Below are 18,315 nucleotides of genomic sequence, written 5' to 3' on the forward strand. Positions count from 1 at the left end.
ACAAAAGCAAGGTGTTCGGTATTGGAGTTAGTGAGAGTGAAGTGTCGCGTATGGCCGATTCTATTGGATGCACCAAGGGAGAGTTCCCTTTTATTTACCTTGGATTGCCTGTGGGAGCCCAAATGAAAAGGGTCACAAGCTGGAAAGTTATGGTGGAGAGGTTCAATGCTAGACTCTCCTCATGGAAGGCGAGGAATCTTTCTTTTGCTGGAAGGATCACGTTACTGAAGTCAGTGCTGGGATCTCTAGCTATCTATTACCTTTCGCTCTTCAAAGCCCCGTGCGGGGTGCTAAAAACCCTTGAAGGCATCCGAAGGAGGTTCCTGTGGGGTGGCGCTTCTATGACCCGCAAAATCCGATGGGTGGCGTGGGAAAGAGTGCTTAACTCCAAGAAGGGAGGTGGACTGGGGGTCGGAGGGATAAGGGATCTTAACTTGGGGCTTATCGCTAAATGGTGGTGGAGGTACAAGTGTGACGGAAACCAATTGTGGGCTAGAGTTATCACCTCTCTGCACTCGGGGAGAGGCTCCTCTAGTCTGGTGCCGGTCAAGTCGGGTAGTAGTGGGGTTTGGGCCGGGGTCGTGGCTGCTAACAAAGATTTTATCAAGTCTAACATAGACTTGAATGATGCTATTATATGTGACGTGGGGAAAGGCGATAAATGCAGGTTCTGGTTTGATAAGTGGGACCCGGATGGGAGGCTTACCGACCGATTCCCTGCCCTTTTTTCCATCGCCGACCGCAAAAAAATTCTGGTGCAAGATTGTTACCGCAGAACTGCAGGAGGTCTGGAGTGGAATATTAATTGGAGAAGAGATCCCGTTTCAACAGTGGAGATAGCTGAGTGGGCTGTTCTGCAGTCTACCCTGGGTCAAAGAGTTATGGAAGATAAGGGTGACGTGTGGAGGTGGAAGGTAGGGGGGTATGTTGAGGATTTTACGGTCCAGCAGGTGAGGAAAGACTTGGAGGGGAACTTTCTCCTGGAGCCGGCCCATAACCAGCTTGTGTGGAATAAAATTGCGGTCCCAAAGGCAAACTATTTTGCTTGGAGGGCTGTCAACGAAAAAATTCCTACGGCGTCGGCCCTAGCTATCAGGAACGTGAACTTTGGAGACGGTCTGTGCCCCATGTGTGGGATCGCCCAAGAAACCACGGACCATATCCTCGTTGAGTGTACGCTAGCCAGATCCGTTTGGTGGGTTATTTGCGTGTGGTTGCAGGTCCCGATCCCGAATAGCTTCGACTCCGTAGGTCAAATGCTGAACCTTTGCAACAGTTTGGACGTAGAATTAAAGAGGAAGAGGGTGATCCATGCTTTGTTTCTTCTGGCGTTATGGCAAATTTGGATCACTCGAAACAATAAAGTTTTTAACAGGAGGTACACTTCAGCGCACTCTGTTGTGGAGGAGATTAAGGACATCGGGTTCTGGTGGGTTCGTACAACATGCAAAAAAGTGAGGGTCAGCTGGGATACATGGAGTAATTTAGGAGAGTTTGAGTTTGTTTAGGTGCATTGGGTGTAGTTGCTTGTGCTTTGTTTTGTGTTCTGTTTCCAGATCCTTAGCTGCTTGCTATGGATTCTGCCTTTTGCTTGTTTTAATAATATTCCCCCTTTGGCTGGTCAAAAAAAAAATATAGTATGCATCTATTACACACCAGTACTGAAATAAAAATTACAATACCGACTGAAATTTAAAATTACACTACTAGTAATAGGCATCCGTAGGTTTTTTTTTCTTTTTTTTTCACATACACACATACTTTATTATTATATTATATTATATTATTATTACTACCGTTCCCACCATCGATTCAGGGATATGGATTCATCCAAAAATCCATATTGCGTTCGTCGTATTTCCATACGAGACGCTCTCCCACCTGTCGCATTCTCTCACTGCTTTCTAAAATTTCCTCACCGAAAGTCCTAAGTTCTTGTACGTTTTCTGCACTCATTGGGGGTGCAGCTTCTAGGACTGGGTTTGGAATCTGGGGTGCGGGTTCCTGGTATGGAGGTATAGGAGCCTGGTATGGGTAAGGATTTTCTAAGATCTCCCTAATGTATGCAGCGTTATTAAAATAGGGATCTAGAGTATCTAACCCTGGATAGGCTCCTAGGTTGGGCATTGGCACATCTTCGTGAATCGTGTAGCGTTGCACATAGTCCCTAACATCATCCCAGCAGGGATCATAATTTGGATCTAGGGGATTTGGTGCAGGTACCCTAGGTATTTCCTCCGGGTTGAAATCATGCATTTCTACTTGATTTCCAAGGTTTTCTATTTCCATGGGTTGATCAGGAATTGGTGGTTGTGGTTGGGGTGCTAGCATTTGTTCCAGGTTTGGGTCAGCTGCAGTGGTTGCTAAGATATGGATATTAGCTATTCCCCTATTAAGCATATCCTGGGCATATGCATCGGTTTCTCTTTTGGCTGTGGCTAACACTCGTTGTTCCTGTAACTTTTTCATACGCTTTCTACGCTCATGTGCTCCCCTACTGAACCATCCCCTCTTTTTCTGAGGAAATGGCTCTTCAGATTGAGCCTTAAACACAAAGATTCCTTCTTCCATATTAGCAGAGTACCCCGAGAGGGCAGGCTGAGAAGAGGAGGTGCCTTCGCTTCTAGGAGAACCAGACAATTGACGATACGCGTCAGATGGTCCTTAGTCGCTCATACTGTAAACTAACAGATAGTCAGATAACACATAACAAGAAAATACAATTATGCACGTATTTCCGTAATTTATTTCCTAACACTTTAAATTTTGATGTCAACAGAACACTTCTGTGGCTGAATCAGTGGCATAGCTCTGATACCACCTTCTGTCACAGCCCCCGATCCCTAATTCCCGAGAACGGGCGGCCGCGAGCCAGTTTCGGTGATATCACGTTATTGTCTAATTTGGCAGCGAAAATTTTCTTCAGGACTGTAGTTAGGAAATATTTTATCAGAGTAAACTACCACATTTTATAACATTAAACACATGGGTAAAACCCAAGTTTTCAGTATACATACTTTTATAGGAATAAATCCTATTTTATTTAACAAAGCATCTATTTTATTCTTAGGTAACTTTATTGCCACTTTTCCAAGCCTTCAGTGTTGTCCAGCTGGCTTCCATTTGGCTTTCACATATTGTTACCTGAAACGCGTTTTAAAAACATTTTGTCAGTGGAAAATACTGGTGAGTGAATCCCAGTTTAATCAAGTTTAAGTAAAACCATTTCACAGTGTCAGTATTGAGGGCAATCTCGCAATTACATTTGTTTCCAAGTTATACCAATTATCACCCATCGGTACTGTCAGACCTGACTTGTGGAAATGTTACTCCTTGACCAGGTGGTAACAAATTTTGTATACAAAACCCCAACATACCCACGATAATTGTATTCTTACAAATACTCAATAACTGTTATTCACATGGAAAGTATTTAAGGTTTTGTAAAAACATATAACAAAAAGATTTACAAAAAGTGGATCAACTCACATTGCTGTCTTAGAGTTATCAGTAAGGATTTCCTGGGAATAATCTATAAATTACACAAATGCACGTGTGTTAGTATAATAACCCATTTTAACATTAGTAATACCCTCCCCGAGACGGCATTCCAACGACTACGTCGGGCAGAACCACGACAGCCGTTACGGAACCCTAGATCAATCGGGCAGAGTATCTAATACGTCTCCAGGGGTTATGATACTTACATTGTAGCAGAACCTCGCTATTTAGGGGGTATAATACCCGGGTATAGCTTCTACTATTAAGAAATTCGTGAGAAAGAAAGAGAATTGAACGAAGCAGACTGAAGATCTGAGGCCCTCTATATATAGGGCTGTAATCTGTCTTTCTCGCGACCCGCGTAAAGGTAAGCCTAGGCTTACGCGGCCCGCGTCAACGCTGGTCAACAGCATAGCCCATCCGGATCACCAACTAGACTCGACATGTGTTGGGCCACGTGGCGGCCCAGGGTCGTGCCAGGTTTTAAGTTCTCGCGGCCCGCGTAAGGGTTAAGGGTCCTTTACGCGGCCCGCCTAAACCCTAAAATTGATTTTTAATTAGTTTTTAATAATATTTAATGTATTCGAGGTCTGTTTTCGTGTATGGGGTGTATTTAAAGACATATTAGGATATTTTAAATATTTTTAGGGTGTCGGAAAAATAATCGAGGGTGTCGGTTTTCTTGAGGATTGTTACATTAGACAATTACACAATTCACACAACCCTAATAACATCAATTCGGCTCTCTCTCCTAACCGAAACCAACCCTTGTTTCGGTTTTCATCACCATCATAATCTTACACCCTAAGGAGGAACCAGATCATCCTAACAAGTATGTCAAACTCAATGGCTGCATCTCTGACTGGATTCTTTGCTGGCCTGTCTGCTGTAACAGGTATATTCATGTTTTCCATTATGTTTAAACTGAACTGATCAACAAAAACTAATTATTTGGGCTTTGTTAATAAACATGTTTTGGGCTTAATGAATAATATCAAGTTTCATAGTTTTCTCTTAGGGGTATCCTCGTATATGTTTTTGGGTATGCTATGTATAAAACTGAAAAAAAATTACACTGCGAGTACAAATACGGGATTGAGCCGTAGCCTGTGCTACGACTCATTCTACATTGGTTTCGCCCCTCGTTTAATGCATGAGGTACAACTCTAAAATGAAGGTAAATTAGTCTTTCAAACACAATTACAATTTAATCTCAATTAATTACATTTTAATTCCCTCATCTTTAACAACGTTATGGATAATTAGTTAGTAGTTACATTTTATTTTCCTTAGAAATAATTAACTACCGCTCATGAATTTTAAACAACCATAACTTTTTCGTATATTTGAAAAAAACACACCATCAAAACAAGCATTCTGATCTCTTTAATTTGAGTATAGTATAATTATAGTTTTGTTTTATTAAAAAATGATATGTTGCGTGATTAACAATGTCTAGGGATGAGCAATAACTGAATCGTTAACTGAAACCAAACCGAAAATAGATAAAACCGAACGCAAATCTACCAAAAACTGAATTAACTGAAAACCAATTAGCCGATTTAACCAAAACCGGTTATCAATCTTTTTTCTATCGTTTAACCAAACCATTCATATTTTAATATATTTCTAATGTTTATACCTCTAGTTCATGTATTTCATATTTTATACATCTATTTCATATATTTATACTTCTGTTTCATGTATTTATACCTCAATTTTATATATTTTTAAGCAAAAGTTTTAGCCCAAGTTTGGTTTTGGCTATTAACCGAAACTAAACGAATCGAGCAAAAAACCGTCAATCTAACCAAATTGATTAACCGAAAACCGATTGGTTCATAAAATACACTAACCGATGACTTCAGTTTCAGCTTCGGTTGACCGAACCATGCACACCACAACGAAATTGACTAACCAATAACTTCTCTTGTGACATATATCCACTACAATTAATGTACAATAAATATTATATAAATAAGAAAACTACCCTACACAATTACTGAAATGCAAACTGTCACTCTATAACAACCCTCGAAAACGACCCTAAACGCTCCCAGGTACATCCCGTATGTGAGAAACGGACCCGAATAACCTTTATATTAATAAATAACAAATAAAACAAGAAACCTGGGTCGCTCGTGGGCTGCGACCCAGTTAGCTGAATGCTTCGCGGGGCGCGAGGCCCATTCCTTGTCGGGCACACAAACGAGCCACGTGTCAGGACACGTGTCGAGACCACACCATGACTCAGCAAACCCTAAAACCGCCATACGTCCCTCGTGGCACGCGAGAGATAAAGAAAAGGCCATCGCGGGCGTGACCCGCCTACGATCAGCCTATAAATTGGATGTTCAGTAGCCATTTGTTCTCGTTCAATTTTCTTTCTTTCCTCTCAATTTCTGTAGGCAGAAATTATAGTCAAATACCCCCTTAATAAGTGAAGCTCTGCCTCGTTATAAGTATAATAACCCCAGGTTACGTATTAGTTACTCTGCCCGATTGATCTAGAGCTCCGTAACGCATGTCAAGGCTCTGCCTGACTCAGTTGTTGGAGTTCTGTCTCGGGGGTATAGCTAATGTAAATTGGGTTATTTTACTAACACATGTGCATTGTTTAATTTTAATAAATAATAACCAGGGAAAATATCAGGAAGCTATATATATTACCAGGAAGCCGGTATAAATACCTAAATCTACAAAAGTGAGTACATCTGCTTTTCAAAAACTGTTTTTTTTATAAAACCTCAATTATTTTAAAGTATAACTAACAGTGATTGAGTATTTGTATTCTACAATTATCGTCGGTATGCTGGGGTTTTGTATACATAACTTGTTACTACACTGTGAGTAGTAGCATGACCACAAGTCAGGATTGACAGTACCGTGGGTGATAATTAAAGTAGATGTACACAAATATAATTGCAGGTTGCTCTCAATATTGTAAAATGATAAAACTTGTTTTGATTAAACTGGGGTGCACTCACCAGTATTTCTTGCTGATAAAATTTTTTAAACACATGTTTCAGGTAACTTAGTGTGAAGCCAATAAAAGTCAGCTGGAGAGTACCGAAGGCTTAGAAAAGTGGCCATAAAAGTTATCTAATTAAAAAGGAGAATTGTTTTCAATAATTAGGGTTATTCCCTATAAATATATTACAAATGAAAATCGGGTTTTGTCCCACTTGTTATTATAAATACATTATCAGAAAAACTTGGGTTTTATCCCATTTATTTATTTCAACCATTTTGGTGTTTAACTCTGATAAAAATATTTCCTAACTACGGTCCTGATGAAAATTTCCGTTGCCAAATTAATAAACACTGATATCATCTGACTGGTTCGCGGCTCCCGCTCCCAGGGTGGGGTCTGGGGCTGTGAGAATGATACGTTTAATTCATTTCTTAAACTATATTATCTATTATGATTCTTTAATAAATAGATATAATAAATTTAGAATTAGAATCAAGTCCTAAGTATGTTATAACCAAAATGAGTCAACCTGTCAGTTAAAGATTAAATTTTTATAAAAGGACCAAGAAAATTTATATCTTTATTAAATTTATTGCTTTTGATGAATTTCTTTTTTATTCCAAAATATTATGTTCAATAAATCTAATAGAAATTTATTTTGTTAATATAAAGGAATAAACAAAGTTATGGGAATAAACATGATAACTAATACAATTAGTTATGTAATTGGATTCTTATGAATTGGTATTATATGTATATATTATAGGAAATTTTAAAACTTTATATTTATACGTATGTATATGCAAGACACAAATTTCTTGATAATATATACAATATAATAATCAAATACCTTCTGCAGAAAAATAAGCTTTTATATATGACTGAAGAAACAAACCTACGTGTTTACCCAGAGTCTCTCCAAATGATTTTTTCGAACCATTAACCATAATTAACCCAAAAGAAACCCTAAGGACACCCGGGTTAGCACCAAGGGAAAGATGGTAGAATCAATGGCGGGGAATCTCAGAATCTTATATATACCTTTAATTCTAGCCACAGTCAGAACCACATCTTCCACCAAACATCTCGAATATTTATCCAATTATGAGCCCTAAGAATATAAGCTAAGCTGAGAAAATATAAAGCCATTATTAGTAAAACACTGAGCCCATAATCTAGAATAAAAGCTCGTCCGATAAAAGAAAATAGCACATAATATATTATATATATACTTCCCTTATATTTTACTGAAATATATGTATAGTGAAAGAAGATGCTAAAAATATAATATGTATATATATATATATATATATATGGTCAGGATTTAGAGAAAACGGTAGAAAGTGTGAGAACGGTGAGAACGCTTATTGATCATCCGATCAAAACAATCTATTGACTAGATTGGCGCGGTGGCCTTTTAGTAATAACACCAATTTTATTACGTGGACGCGCTTCATTAAGGGTAAAAAAGTAAAAAACCATTTCTCACATAAAACGCCATTGAAAAATAAAACGCCAAATAAATACAAAACGCCAATTTTATCAATGCGTACTTTTCTCTGTGTTTTTATTTAAGCTCTCTAGCTGCAAAAACGCCAAAAATATGAAACGCCATTATATATAACGCCAAAGCTTACATCCGGATAAATGTTAATTACATTTTTTGTTATAAAAATAACATCCCGCCTAAACTATGCGCCAAAAAAATTCTATAAATAGAAACGTCTCACCACCTTCCGTTTATCACACAAAAAAAAACACAAAAAAACACACAGTGGTTGCTAAAAAATTTACAACTCAAAGTAAAACGCCAAAAAATACGACGGCAAACATCTTTTCTTTGATAGTCAGTAATGTTCTGCATGAAGCTTCATTGAATGATTTGTTACATGAGTGTAGTAAGATTTTGCTGCACGAGATGGACAAAATTGAAAAAAGAGGGACTGATGACACCCATATGTCATACTGTCATCTTTGTTCCTGAAGAAGGTTTGGATGATAAGAAGAGACCTATAGCAATGTAAATGCTACTTTGGCCTCGATGATTAAAATGAAGACGACAGGCAGATAGCATCCACCCACACGGGGTCGATCTATGTCTCCAACATCCACAAAGACACTTCAACACATGAACAAAGAAAATAAACAACGCCAAACCCAAAACGCCATTTATTTGTCACATTTCTTGTAGTTTCAAAAGAAAAAAGAGACTGATGACACTGAAGATTTAAAATCATAAATTGTTTCTACTTTGTTTTTTTTTTAATTTTCTTTAACTATTGTTTGTTTTGTAATTTCAGTTAATAAACAACAAAAGAATATTAATGCTATAATGAAAAATATAATAAAACGCCAAAATGAGCAAATGCATGTAAAACGCCATAATGCCATAAAAACGCCCCCAAAAACTACCAAACTATAATAAAATTAATTTGAACAACTAATATTATAAAAAAATAGCGTGAAACAACGTACAAAGAATATAAAACAAAAGAAGTCTAATAGTTATCTAACAGCCATTGGAAAACAAAACGCCATAGTTACAGCCGTCAAAGATTTGACGTGTTACACCATAAAAACAGTTGAGTCTGAAAACAAAACACGGTAAACTGCAAAAAACAGTAAAATGAAACGACGGAAAACATAATTACTAACATTTATTATATTTATTTATCTTTTTCAAAACGCCATAATTACTTGTCATACGCGGGGAAAAAAAGTCAATATAAAAGAAGACCATGAGAACCCAAGCTCAAACACGCCAAAATTTTTACTAAAACGCCACATATTGTCCAAAACGCCAAAAAATTAAAAATGGCTAAGGTTATTGCATGGAGGTTTGAAAGGAAAGTGAAACGATTCATCATCAAGTTCTCTGATTGGAGAAAGGTAAGGACAATCAAAGCCATGCTTGGAATGAATGAAAATGTTCAAAAGGATATCTTGGCCCATGGGGTTGCATAGACAACGATTGTGAAAGAACGAGAACTGTAATAAAAAGACTGAAGAGAAAATTTCCGGCACAAGATGATGAAGATGATGATGATATTGACGATACTCCTATGCCAAAACTTAGCTGTTGGGTATTGCATGAGGAAGAAGGAACACTTGAAGTGACTTATAAAAACGGGGTGCAATATTCAAGGCCAATGGAAGAAATGTTGAAGACAGGGTTGCTATCTATCATTGAACAACTCTGTGATTTAACACCTTCAAACGATCCAAAATCTAAGGATGCAGTGATATTCAAGAATAGGCTACAGCAAAGAAGAGACGAGCTAATGGCGTTATACGCAAAAATGAAATTTGATAATGAAGAATCTGAAGAAAGTGATGAACAAAGCGATGGGTACGTCTCTGATGTAATCCCACCCACGGAAGACTATTAGTTTATTTTGATTTTCGTGTTATTGTAGCTTTATAAAATATTAATCTATGGTAATCAATTATTAACAAAAAAGATACAAAACGCCAAAAATGACATGGAAAAAGCCATAACGCCAAAAAATTAACTATGTGACACAAAAAGAATTAATTTAACGAGAAGAAATCTGAGAAAAAACAGTAAAACGCCAAATAATTAATAATTCTACATAACGCCAAAATTATCTTGCACGCAAAAAATAAAGCAGCATGTCAAACGCGAAAATCGTGAAAGGAGAAGAATACTAAAAAGACAAAAAAACCACTCGGACCCTGATCATGCCCCGCACCATGTGTTCGGCCAGGATGCGTTCTCACCGTTCTCACACTTTTTGCCTTTTTCTCCTTATCCCGTTTCTATATATATATATATATATATATATATATATATATATGTTAATGCATAATACTGATAGGTATAATTATAAGTGTGCTAATGTAATGTGAGCAACAAAACGTGTCTGAATGATTGTTTAGTTCTCTGATATTAATATCTGAAAAGGAAATCGCATGTAATCGGGAAATTCAGGCTAGTAATGAAAATTCTTTGGATAGGAACACTATCGAAAATATAATAGCTCAAGGAATATCGAATGCCATACCTTCGATCATTGAGGCTATTAAGATTTATGTGCCTATAAACGAGAATCCTACTACCCACTGTAGGCATACTCATTACTTCAAACCTAACCCTAGTATCAACGGAGGTCATGATATTAGTATCAAAACTCCATCTTCCAAACGAAAGAAAACCACAACCTATAGCTACTCTTATAAGGAATTCTGCTCTGCAACAACAAAGGAATGGAATCAGCAATCGCGCAGCCTACCTGCAACAACAAAAAGCGTTCAAGAAGATGCCATTCTAGGAAGACAATTCACTGTAACTTCTGCAAGAAGGCTGGACATACAGAGGAGGAATGTAGAAGGAAAACTAATGTATGTTACAAATGCGGAGAACCAGGTCATATTCGTCCCTATTGCCCGAAGCTATCTAAGGCACCCGACAACGAGGATAGAAACCCAGATGAAGCTAAGGAGAACGCATAAATATTTACAACACCGGAGGCAACAACAACTTTTAAAATAAGCATCCTTATGTTTTGTCTGTACTAAAGTATTAGTTGACTTTTGATTCCAATTAAAATTTTATAATAAAAGGTCTTTGTTTTTCTTCCAGCCAACACTCATTTGTCTCATTCCCATGTCACACATGCATTGCTTGTTACGCATGTAATTTCACTTCAAAAGATCTTTTATTTACAAGTTCGGATCTTATTTCGCTATACTCATTTTTGACAATCCCTATGATTACAAAAACGTTGACTTTTGATATCAAGTCACCAGATTTTTGGAAAACTCCGTTCCTTTTCAAAAAAAAAATACTTATCGAATTTCATTGTAACCATTTCTTGTCAATACATATGTGCATTGTTGAAATATGTCTAAACCAAGCTCAATAGTTTGAACTTGTTCACAATATACATTCAAAATCCCACATGATGAATTGAGATCCTCATATGCGAGGTAATCTCATTTTTTTGAATTATAGGAGACATGTTCAAAGTCTACGACTCCCATAAATCATTTGTTAAATTACGACACCTTGCGGTGGCATCTTTCCTTGAAATTTGAACTCATTTCATTTTCACACCTGAGGTACGGATTTATCTACTTATTGATTCATTATCCTAAACCAGTGTTAATACAAATTTTGTGTTAAGATCAAGATACCTAGATTCTTATTCCAATGTACCTCCACCATTTCTTTCATCTTCAATCAAACCTTCGATATTCAGTTATTCCTTCGTTTGAGCATCCTATCTTTTGAACATCCAGATTCACTTCATTGAAACTTTCCGTTAATTTCGAGAACGGGGAATCGGTCACTGTAATCATTGAATTCTTTTAACCATTACAACACTTTGCGATGTCTATATAAATTTGTAGCCAGACCAAATCGTAAACCCTAATCACATCAATTCATGCGTTCGACTCATCATTCAAGTAGTCCTGATACACTTATGTATCAAGATAATGATACAATAAATCCTATTGTATTTTCGGTATATCCCTGCCATTTAATGTCACTAATTTCTGGTTGATAATTGACAAATCATTATTTTTTCATACTTCCATTCTCATTTGAGATTATTAATTCAGAATCTTCCTCACTTGACAACTAAAGTTCTCACTTGACAACTAAAGTTCTCTTCTGATATCAAATCCTATTGTTTCTAAAAGTCATTGCACTTCACCCCTCTCTATTAATTTTGTGAAACTTAGTTACCTTGATAAAGTATATCATTTCCTCTTGTACACTTAACATAGATTCCTGAAATTAAAGTTTTGGGACCCTTGAATTCCAATTATCATGTGATATCTTTATATTTCATTTTTCGATTCTATCTCAGACACCTTGATATATTGTTCTTACTAACTTAAAGACGTGACATAACTCCAAAGAGATATAGCAGCCCAAATCTCGAGGACGAGATTTAAAACAAGGTGGGGAGGATATAACAACCCTAAAAAACGACCCTAAACGCTCCCAGATACATCCCATATGTGAGAAACGGACCCGAATAACCTTTATATTAATAAATAACAAATAAAACAAGAAACCTGGGTTGCTCGCGGGCCGCGACCCAGTTAGCTAAATGCTTCGCGGGGCGCGAGGCCCAATCCTTGCCGGGCACACAAACGAGCCACGTGTCAGGACACGTGTCGAGACCACACCATGACTCAGAAAACCCTAAAACCGCCATACGTCCCTCGCGATAGATAAAGAGAAGGACGTCGCGGGGCGCGACCTGCCTACGATCAGCCTATAAATTGGACGTTCAGTGGCCATTTGTTCTCGTTCAATTTTCTTTCTTTCCTCTCAATTCCTGTAGGCGGAAATTGTAGTCAAATACCCCCGCCCCCTAATAAGCGAAGCTCTGCCTCGTTGTAAGTATTATAACCCCCGGTTAGGTATTAGTTACTCTGCCCGATTGATCTAGAGCTCCGTAACACATGTCAAGGCTCTGCCTGACTCAATCGTTGGAGTTCTGTCTCGGGGGTATAGCTAATGTAAATTGAGTTATTTTACTAACACATGTGCATTGTTTAATTTTAATAAATAATAACCACGGAAAATATCAGGAAGCTATAATATTACCAGGAAGCCGGTAGAAATACCTAAATCTACAAAAAGTGAGTACATCTGCTTTTCAAAAACTGTTTTATAAAACTTCAATTATTTTATAGTATAACTAACAGTGATTGAGTATTTGTATTCTACAATTATCGTCAGTATATTGGGGTTTTGTATATATAACTTGTTACTACACTGTGAGTAGTAGCATGACCACAAGTCAGGATTGACGATACCGTGGTTGGTAATTAAAGTAGATGTAAACAAATGTAATTGTGGGTTGCCCTCAATCCTGTAAAATGATAAAACTTGTTTTGATTAAACTGGGATGCACTCACCAATATTTCTTGCTGATAAAATCTTTTAAACACATGTTTCAGGTAACTTAGTGTGAAGTTAATAAAAGTCAGCTGGAGAGCACTGAAGGCTTAGAAAAGTGGCCATAAAAGTTACATAATTAAAAAGGAGAATTGTTTTCAATAATTAGGGTTATTCCCTATAAATATATTACAAATGAAAATCGGGTTTTGTCCCACTTGTTATCTATAAATATATTATCAGAAAAACTTGGGTTTTATCCCATTTATTTATTTCAACCATTTTAGTGTTTAACTCTAATAAAAATATTTCCTAACTACGATCCTGATGAAAATTTCTGTTACCAACTTAATAAACACCGATACCATCTGACTGGTTCGCGACTCCCACTCTAGAGTGGAGTCTGGGGCTGTGACACACTCCCACCACATCACACATACACTATACTAAAATATAAAAGTTTCATGGATATAGCATCCAGAAAAACCACGAACCATCTAGAAAAACCACAAAACGTAAACACTAAGCTTTTTTAAACTTAGACCGGGTCAAACGACACATAATCTTCAAAAAGTATTATCTTTGTGTAGTTAATAGTTGGATTGGGCCGGGCCGGTCCGGATATAGCTTCATACTTTCATTCCCACGCTTAAAAGCTCAAAAATAATACCCAGATAACAAACAAACAGCATCACTTTCACATCACTGCTTCATCACAATTTCTCCCTCCATCTCTCTCTCTCTATCCTTCCCGGGTAAGCCATCAATCTTTCTTTGTTTTCTTTATATATCAACCCTCTCATTCTTTACAATGATGGTTATTTACTTCTGTCATATGGGTAAGATCAATCGTATCTCTCGTTTCACTGTTTCTTGTTCGTTTTTACTTACTAATTTCATCTTCAACTAAAAACCCTTACGTATCTAGGGCTTTTCTTCCGATCTTGTGTGTTAATCTGTTCCAAGATTGATGTACGCGTTGACTTTTGGTACTAGATTGTGTTTTCTAACCAATTCGGATTTTGTATTTGTAAATTTACACCATCGGATGATTACTTGCGTAATTTATGTAATTTAAGATTAGTACGTGACATATAAACCGAAAACGAGTAAAAATATAAACCGAATAACATATCGTACGGTAGGATACGATACGGATTCTGTTCTGTCCGGTACGGATTCTGTTTAGCTGGTATCTGTTCGGTAAAAGGTGCTAATTGTTGGTTCAGATTTAGTATGGTTATTAAGAAGCTTAGGGGATTAATTAAAACAATCTTGAAAACAAAACTTTTAGGGGATTAATTGTTGGTTCAGATTTAGTATGGTACAGATCTTATTGTTTATGATTTGTTGTACCTTTTATGAAGGTTATTATTATTAAGTAAGTTAGACATTTATTCCATGTGTTTGTTTGCATGAACTGTTCTACTTTATGTAGAATAATTTGTAGTGTCTGTTATTAAATTATTACTAAGAAGGTTAGGGGATTAATTTAAAATTTAAAACTTTTTGTGGTTTTGTTGCAAATTTAGCATGGATCTTGTTGTTTATAATTTGTTGTACCTTTTATGAAGGTTGTTATTATGATTAGAACTTTTTGAAATTTGACATTTATTCCATATGTGTTGTTTGCATGATGTGTTGTACTTTGTGTAGAATATTTTTGATGTGGTTTGAAGTGAATAAAAACTGTACTTGTTGTATTCATGATGGGATTTTTAAGTGGACCAAAAGTTCTTTATGTTTGTTAATTATGGTCAACTGTCTGCATCTAAGCTGAGTGGTTGTTGTATCCTTACGGGTCTCTTAGCGGATTAATTAAAACAGAACTTTTGTTTGTTTTTTTTTTTTTTTTTTTTTTGCAAATTGAACACCAATCTTGTATATGATTTGTTGTACATTTATGAAGGTTATTATTATTCTTAGAACTTTCTTAAGGTCAAGCACAATATGAAATTTGACATTTATTCTGTGTGTGTTTGCAATTTTGCATGATCTCTTGTACTTTATGTAGAATATTTTGATGTAGTGGTTAAATTTCTACTTGTTGTATTCATGATTGGATTTTATTTGGACCAAAAGTTCTTTATGTTTGCTAATCCTGGTCAAATGTCTGCATCTAAACTGAGTGATTGTAGGCTTGTAGCCATATGTGGGCCCTCTCTCAGTTTTTTTTTTTTTTTTTTTTTTTTTTTTTTTGATTGAGATGATTAATTTTGACAATCTACAGGGGACACAAATGTCTTTTGACACCTACTGCGCATACGTGTGGTTAATTTTCCATGCGCACTTGATGAACCAGGGGAAGCTGGGGAGCTCTGGGTGGATAATTTTCCGCCACTGGACCTGATATCAATTAGGAATTTTGTTTTGTTTGTCAGCTATTAGTTATTTACACAAGATTATTATTGGTTTTGATAAAGTATTGATTGCTGGGCATTTGATTAGTTTTTTCATGGCAAGAAAATCTCTCGTTCCGGGGTTTCGCTTTAATCCTACTGATGAAGAAATCGTCATGTACTTCCTCAAGAGGAAGTTATTGGGGAAGGAAATCGCTTCCGACGTTGTTGCAGAGGTCAACATATATGATTATTGTCCGTCAGATCTTCCAGGTATATATATTTCCAGATATAAAAAGTACTGCTTGCATAGACTTATAGTTTACAACAATAAGTGCCTGACATTTAGAAAAAAATGTCACAAATATTACGAGTCTCTGAAAACGCCAAGACAAGACATATGGACAGATAAATTATAATCTTTTTTTTATCTTATTCTTTTTAGTGAAATAAGTTCTGTTATATTGGAGTTCTTCTATTGCTTCTTATGATGCTTGCTAGTTTACTATGGTCTATATTCATTACTTTAATCTAAATCAGTGTGACACTCGTTAATTTTTTTAAATCAAATAGATACATCATATGTCCTGTCTACATTGTTTTTGTCTGAACTCTTTGTTTGGGTGGTTATATGTTCTGAGAATGCTGAATAATCAAATTAATGTTTTTTCTTTAAAATTTACGCTTTCATTGAAGTGCTATATGCACGTGCTTATGCGGTTCTTAACATAACATAGTTATGACATGAGCACACCCGTATATACATAAGTGTGTATGCATCTATATATATTTTTTGGAGTAGAAGGAACCTGTTTAAGATGATCATCACATGAGGCGATGATCATTTAGTAGTAAACTGTCTTTGGATGTTTGATTAAACATAATAAAAGCTTAAATATGATTACAATAAAAATGTATCCTTTTAGTTATGTTCGAAGACTAAAAAGTAATATTATGTGAAGGTTTGAACTTCCTAGTAAAATCATGTTTTATTATTGTAAAAGATCCTAACGGATTATTACGTTGCATTCTTTAGATAAATCGGCTTTGAAAAACGGAGACTTAGAATGGTACTTTTTCTGCCCCAAATCAAAAAGGTATTCAACTGGTAGTAGAGCCAATCGTGCCACTGAAACTGGGTTCTGGAAAGCTACTGGGAAAGATAGATACGTTGAATATAGAGGAAGAACCGTTGCAACAATCAAGACACTGGTTTTTCATCTAGGTCGTGCAAAAGACTGCGAAAGAACAAATTGGGTAGTGCATGAGTATAGAATGGCCGATGAGCAATTGGCTAATGCAGGAGTTGTTCAGGTACTACTTTCTATGCTTCAGTTTTTTTATTTGGCAATAAGAATATCATCATAAGTTCATAACACTAACTGTTGATCTCTGGATTTCAGGATACATATGTGCTATGTAGGTTATTTGAGAAAAGTGGTGCGGGGCCAAAAAATGGTGCACAGTACGGTGCACCGTTCAATGAAGACGAGTGGAATGATGATCTGGTCAACAGCATTGATTCTCAAGCAATTGTTGGTCTAGTTGATGCTTCCATTATAAGGGATGATAAACAAAAGGGTCCAGCTACAACGGTCATGACTCAACCAGGTTCATCTATTGTCACGTTTTCTGAAAATGAGCCTACAAACATGATGAATTATAAGCAGAAAGGTCCAGCTACAACGGACATGACTGAACCAGGAACCCTTGTTGTCACATGTTCTGCAAACGAGTCTATAAGCACACTGAATGACAAGCAGAAAGGTCTAGCTACAACGAACGTGACTGGACCAGGTTCATCTATTGTCACGAACGAGCCTATAAACTCTCTGAATTACAAACTGAAAGATCCAGCTACTGAACCAGGTTCCTCTAGTGTCATGTTGCCTACCAATGAGATGCCTGCTAATGATGACATGATATGTTTAGATGACTTTGACATGATTATGGAGGTGCCTGAGGTATGTGATTTTGTTTCTTTGTTGAAATAGACAAGTCATATTTGCATATTTATTGATCTAGTGTTCGTGTACAGGGGGCTGCTAACGCTGAGGAATATGATAGTATTTATGGTGACTTGGTGAATTTGATTGATCTGGAGGATTACAATGGAAAGGCTACTAGTACCAAGACTGATGAAGCTGAGTACGTACTTGTTGACATGGTTGACGAACTCCAAGGAGCTGATGATGATCTTGGTCTGGCAAAGTTTTACGTTGATGACGAAACCTCCAAGTCATGAAAACTACTGCCTCAACCGTATTCTCTCTGTGATGGATCTGGTGGTCAATGTTTGGTCTTATTTACAGGATCTTAACTGTGTTGGGTGTGTATTTTGTATTTTTAAAACGAAAAGATAGTATTATTACATTTGTGTTTGTAATAATGGTTAATGCATAATGTTTTGATATTTGGCTGTTACATATATGTTTCTGAATAATTAAGCAACCAAGAAAAGTCTGTTGGGTCCAATTAATGCTTTCAGTTATGCTTGCTAAGAGCAGCGCAATGCATGTCTTCTTTAGAAGCTTACCACGTTCCAAATATGAAAATCGAAGCTTCACAATTCATAACATGACTTCAAAGTTCAAACAATCTATTTTAGTGAACAAGTCACA

The 18,315-nt window shown here is 36.5% G+C and overlaps 1 protein-coding gene across 2 annotated transcripts; it reads left to right on the top strand.

Annotated features, from left to right (window-relative positions):
• The first annotated feature begins 13,954 nt into the window (after positions 1–13,954).
• LOC110921912 (NAC domain-containing protein 82) lies at positions 13,955–18,118 on the top strand. 2 transcript variants are annotated; one of them, XM_022166241.2, is made up of 5 exons: positions 13,955–14,110; positions 15,586–15,967; positions 16,731–17,008; positions 17,098–17,658; positions 17,733–18,118. In XM_022166241.2, the coding sequence occupies exons 2-5, from the start codon at positions 15,811–15,813 to the stop codon at positions 17,937–17,939; spliced, it is 1,203 nt and encodes a 400-aa protein (XP_022021933.1). In that variant the 5' UTR covers positions 13,955–14,110; positions 15,586–15,810; the 3' UTR covers positions 17,940–18,118. The 2 variants fall into 2 exon arrangements, with proteins under 2 accessions (XP_022021933.1, XP_022021939.1); XM_022166247.2 differs by lacking the exon at positions 13,955–14,110 and adding an exon at positions 14,118–14,194.
• Positions 18,119–18,315: the final 197 nt, after the last annotated feature.

The sequence above is a fragment of the Helianthus annuus genome, chromosome 2 (assembly GCF_002127325.2).
Source record: "Helianthus annuus cultivar XRQ/B chromosome 2, HanXRQr2.0-SUNRISE, whole genome shotgun sequence".
Lineage (NCBI taxonomy): Eukaryota > Viridiplantae > Streptophyta > Magnoliopsida > Asterales > Asteraceae > Helianthus > Helianthus annuus.

Coding starts and splice junctions, on each gene's coding strand:
- LOC110921912 (XM_022166241.2), top strand. CDS start 15,811: ATGGCAAGAAAATCTCTCGTTCCGGGGTTTCGCTTTAATCCTACTGAT. Junction 15,968..16,730: donor TTGTCCGTCAGATCTTCCAG/GTATATATATTT, acceptor TGCATTCTTTAG/ATAAATCGGCTTTGAAAAAC. Junction 17,009..17,097: donor CTAATGCAGGAGTTGTTCAG/GTACTACTTTCT, acceptor TCTGGATTTCAG/GATACATATGTGCTATGTAG.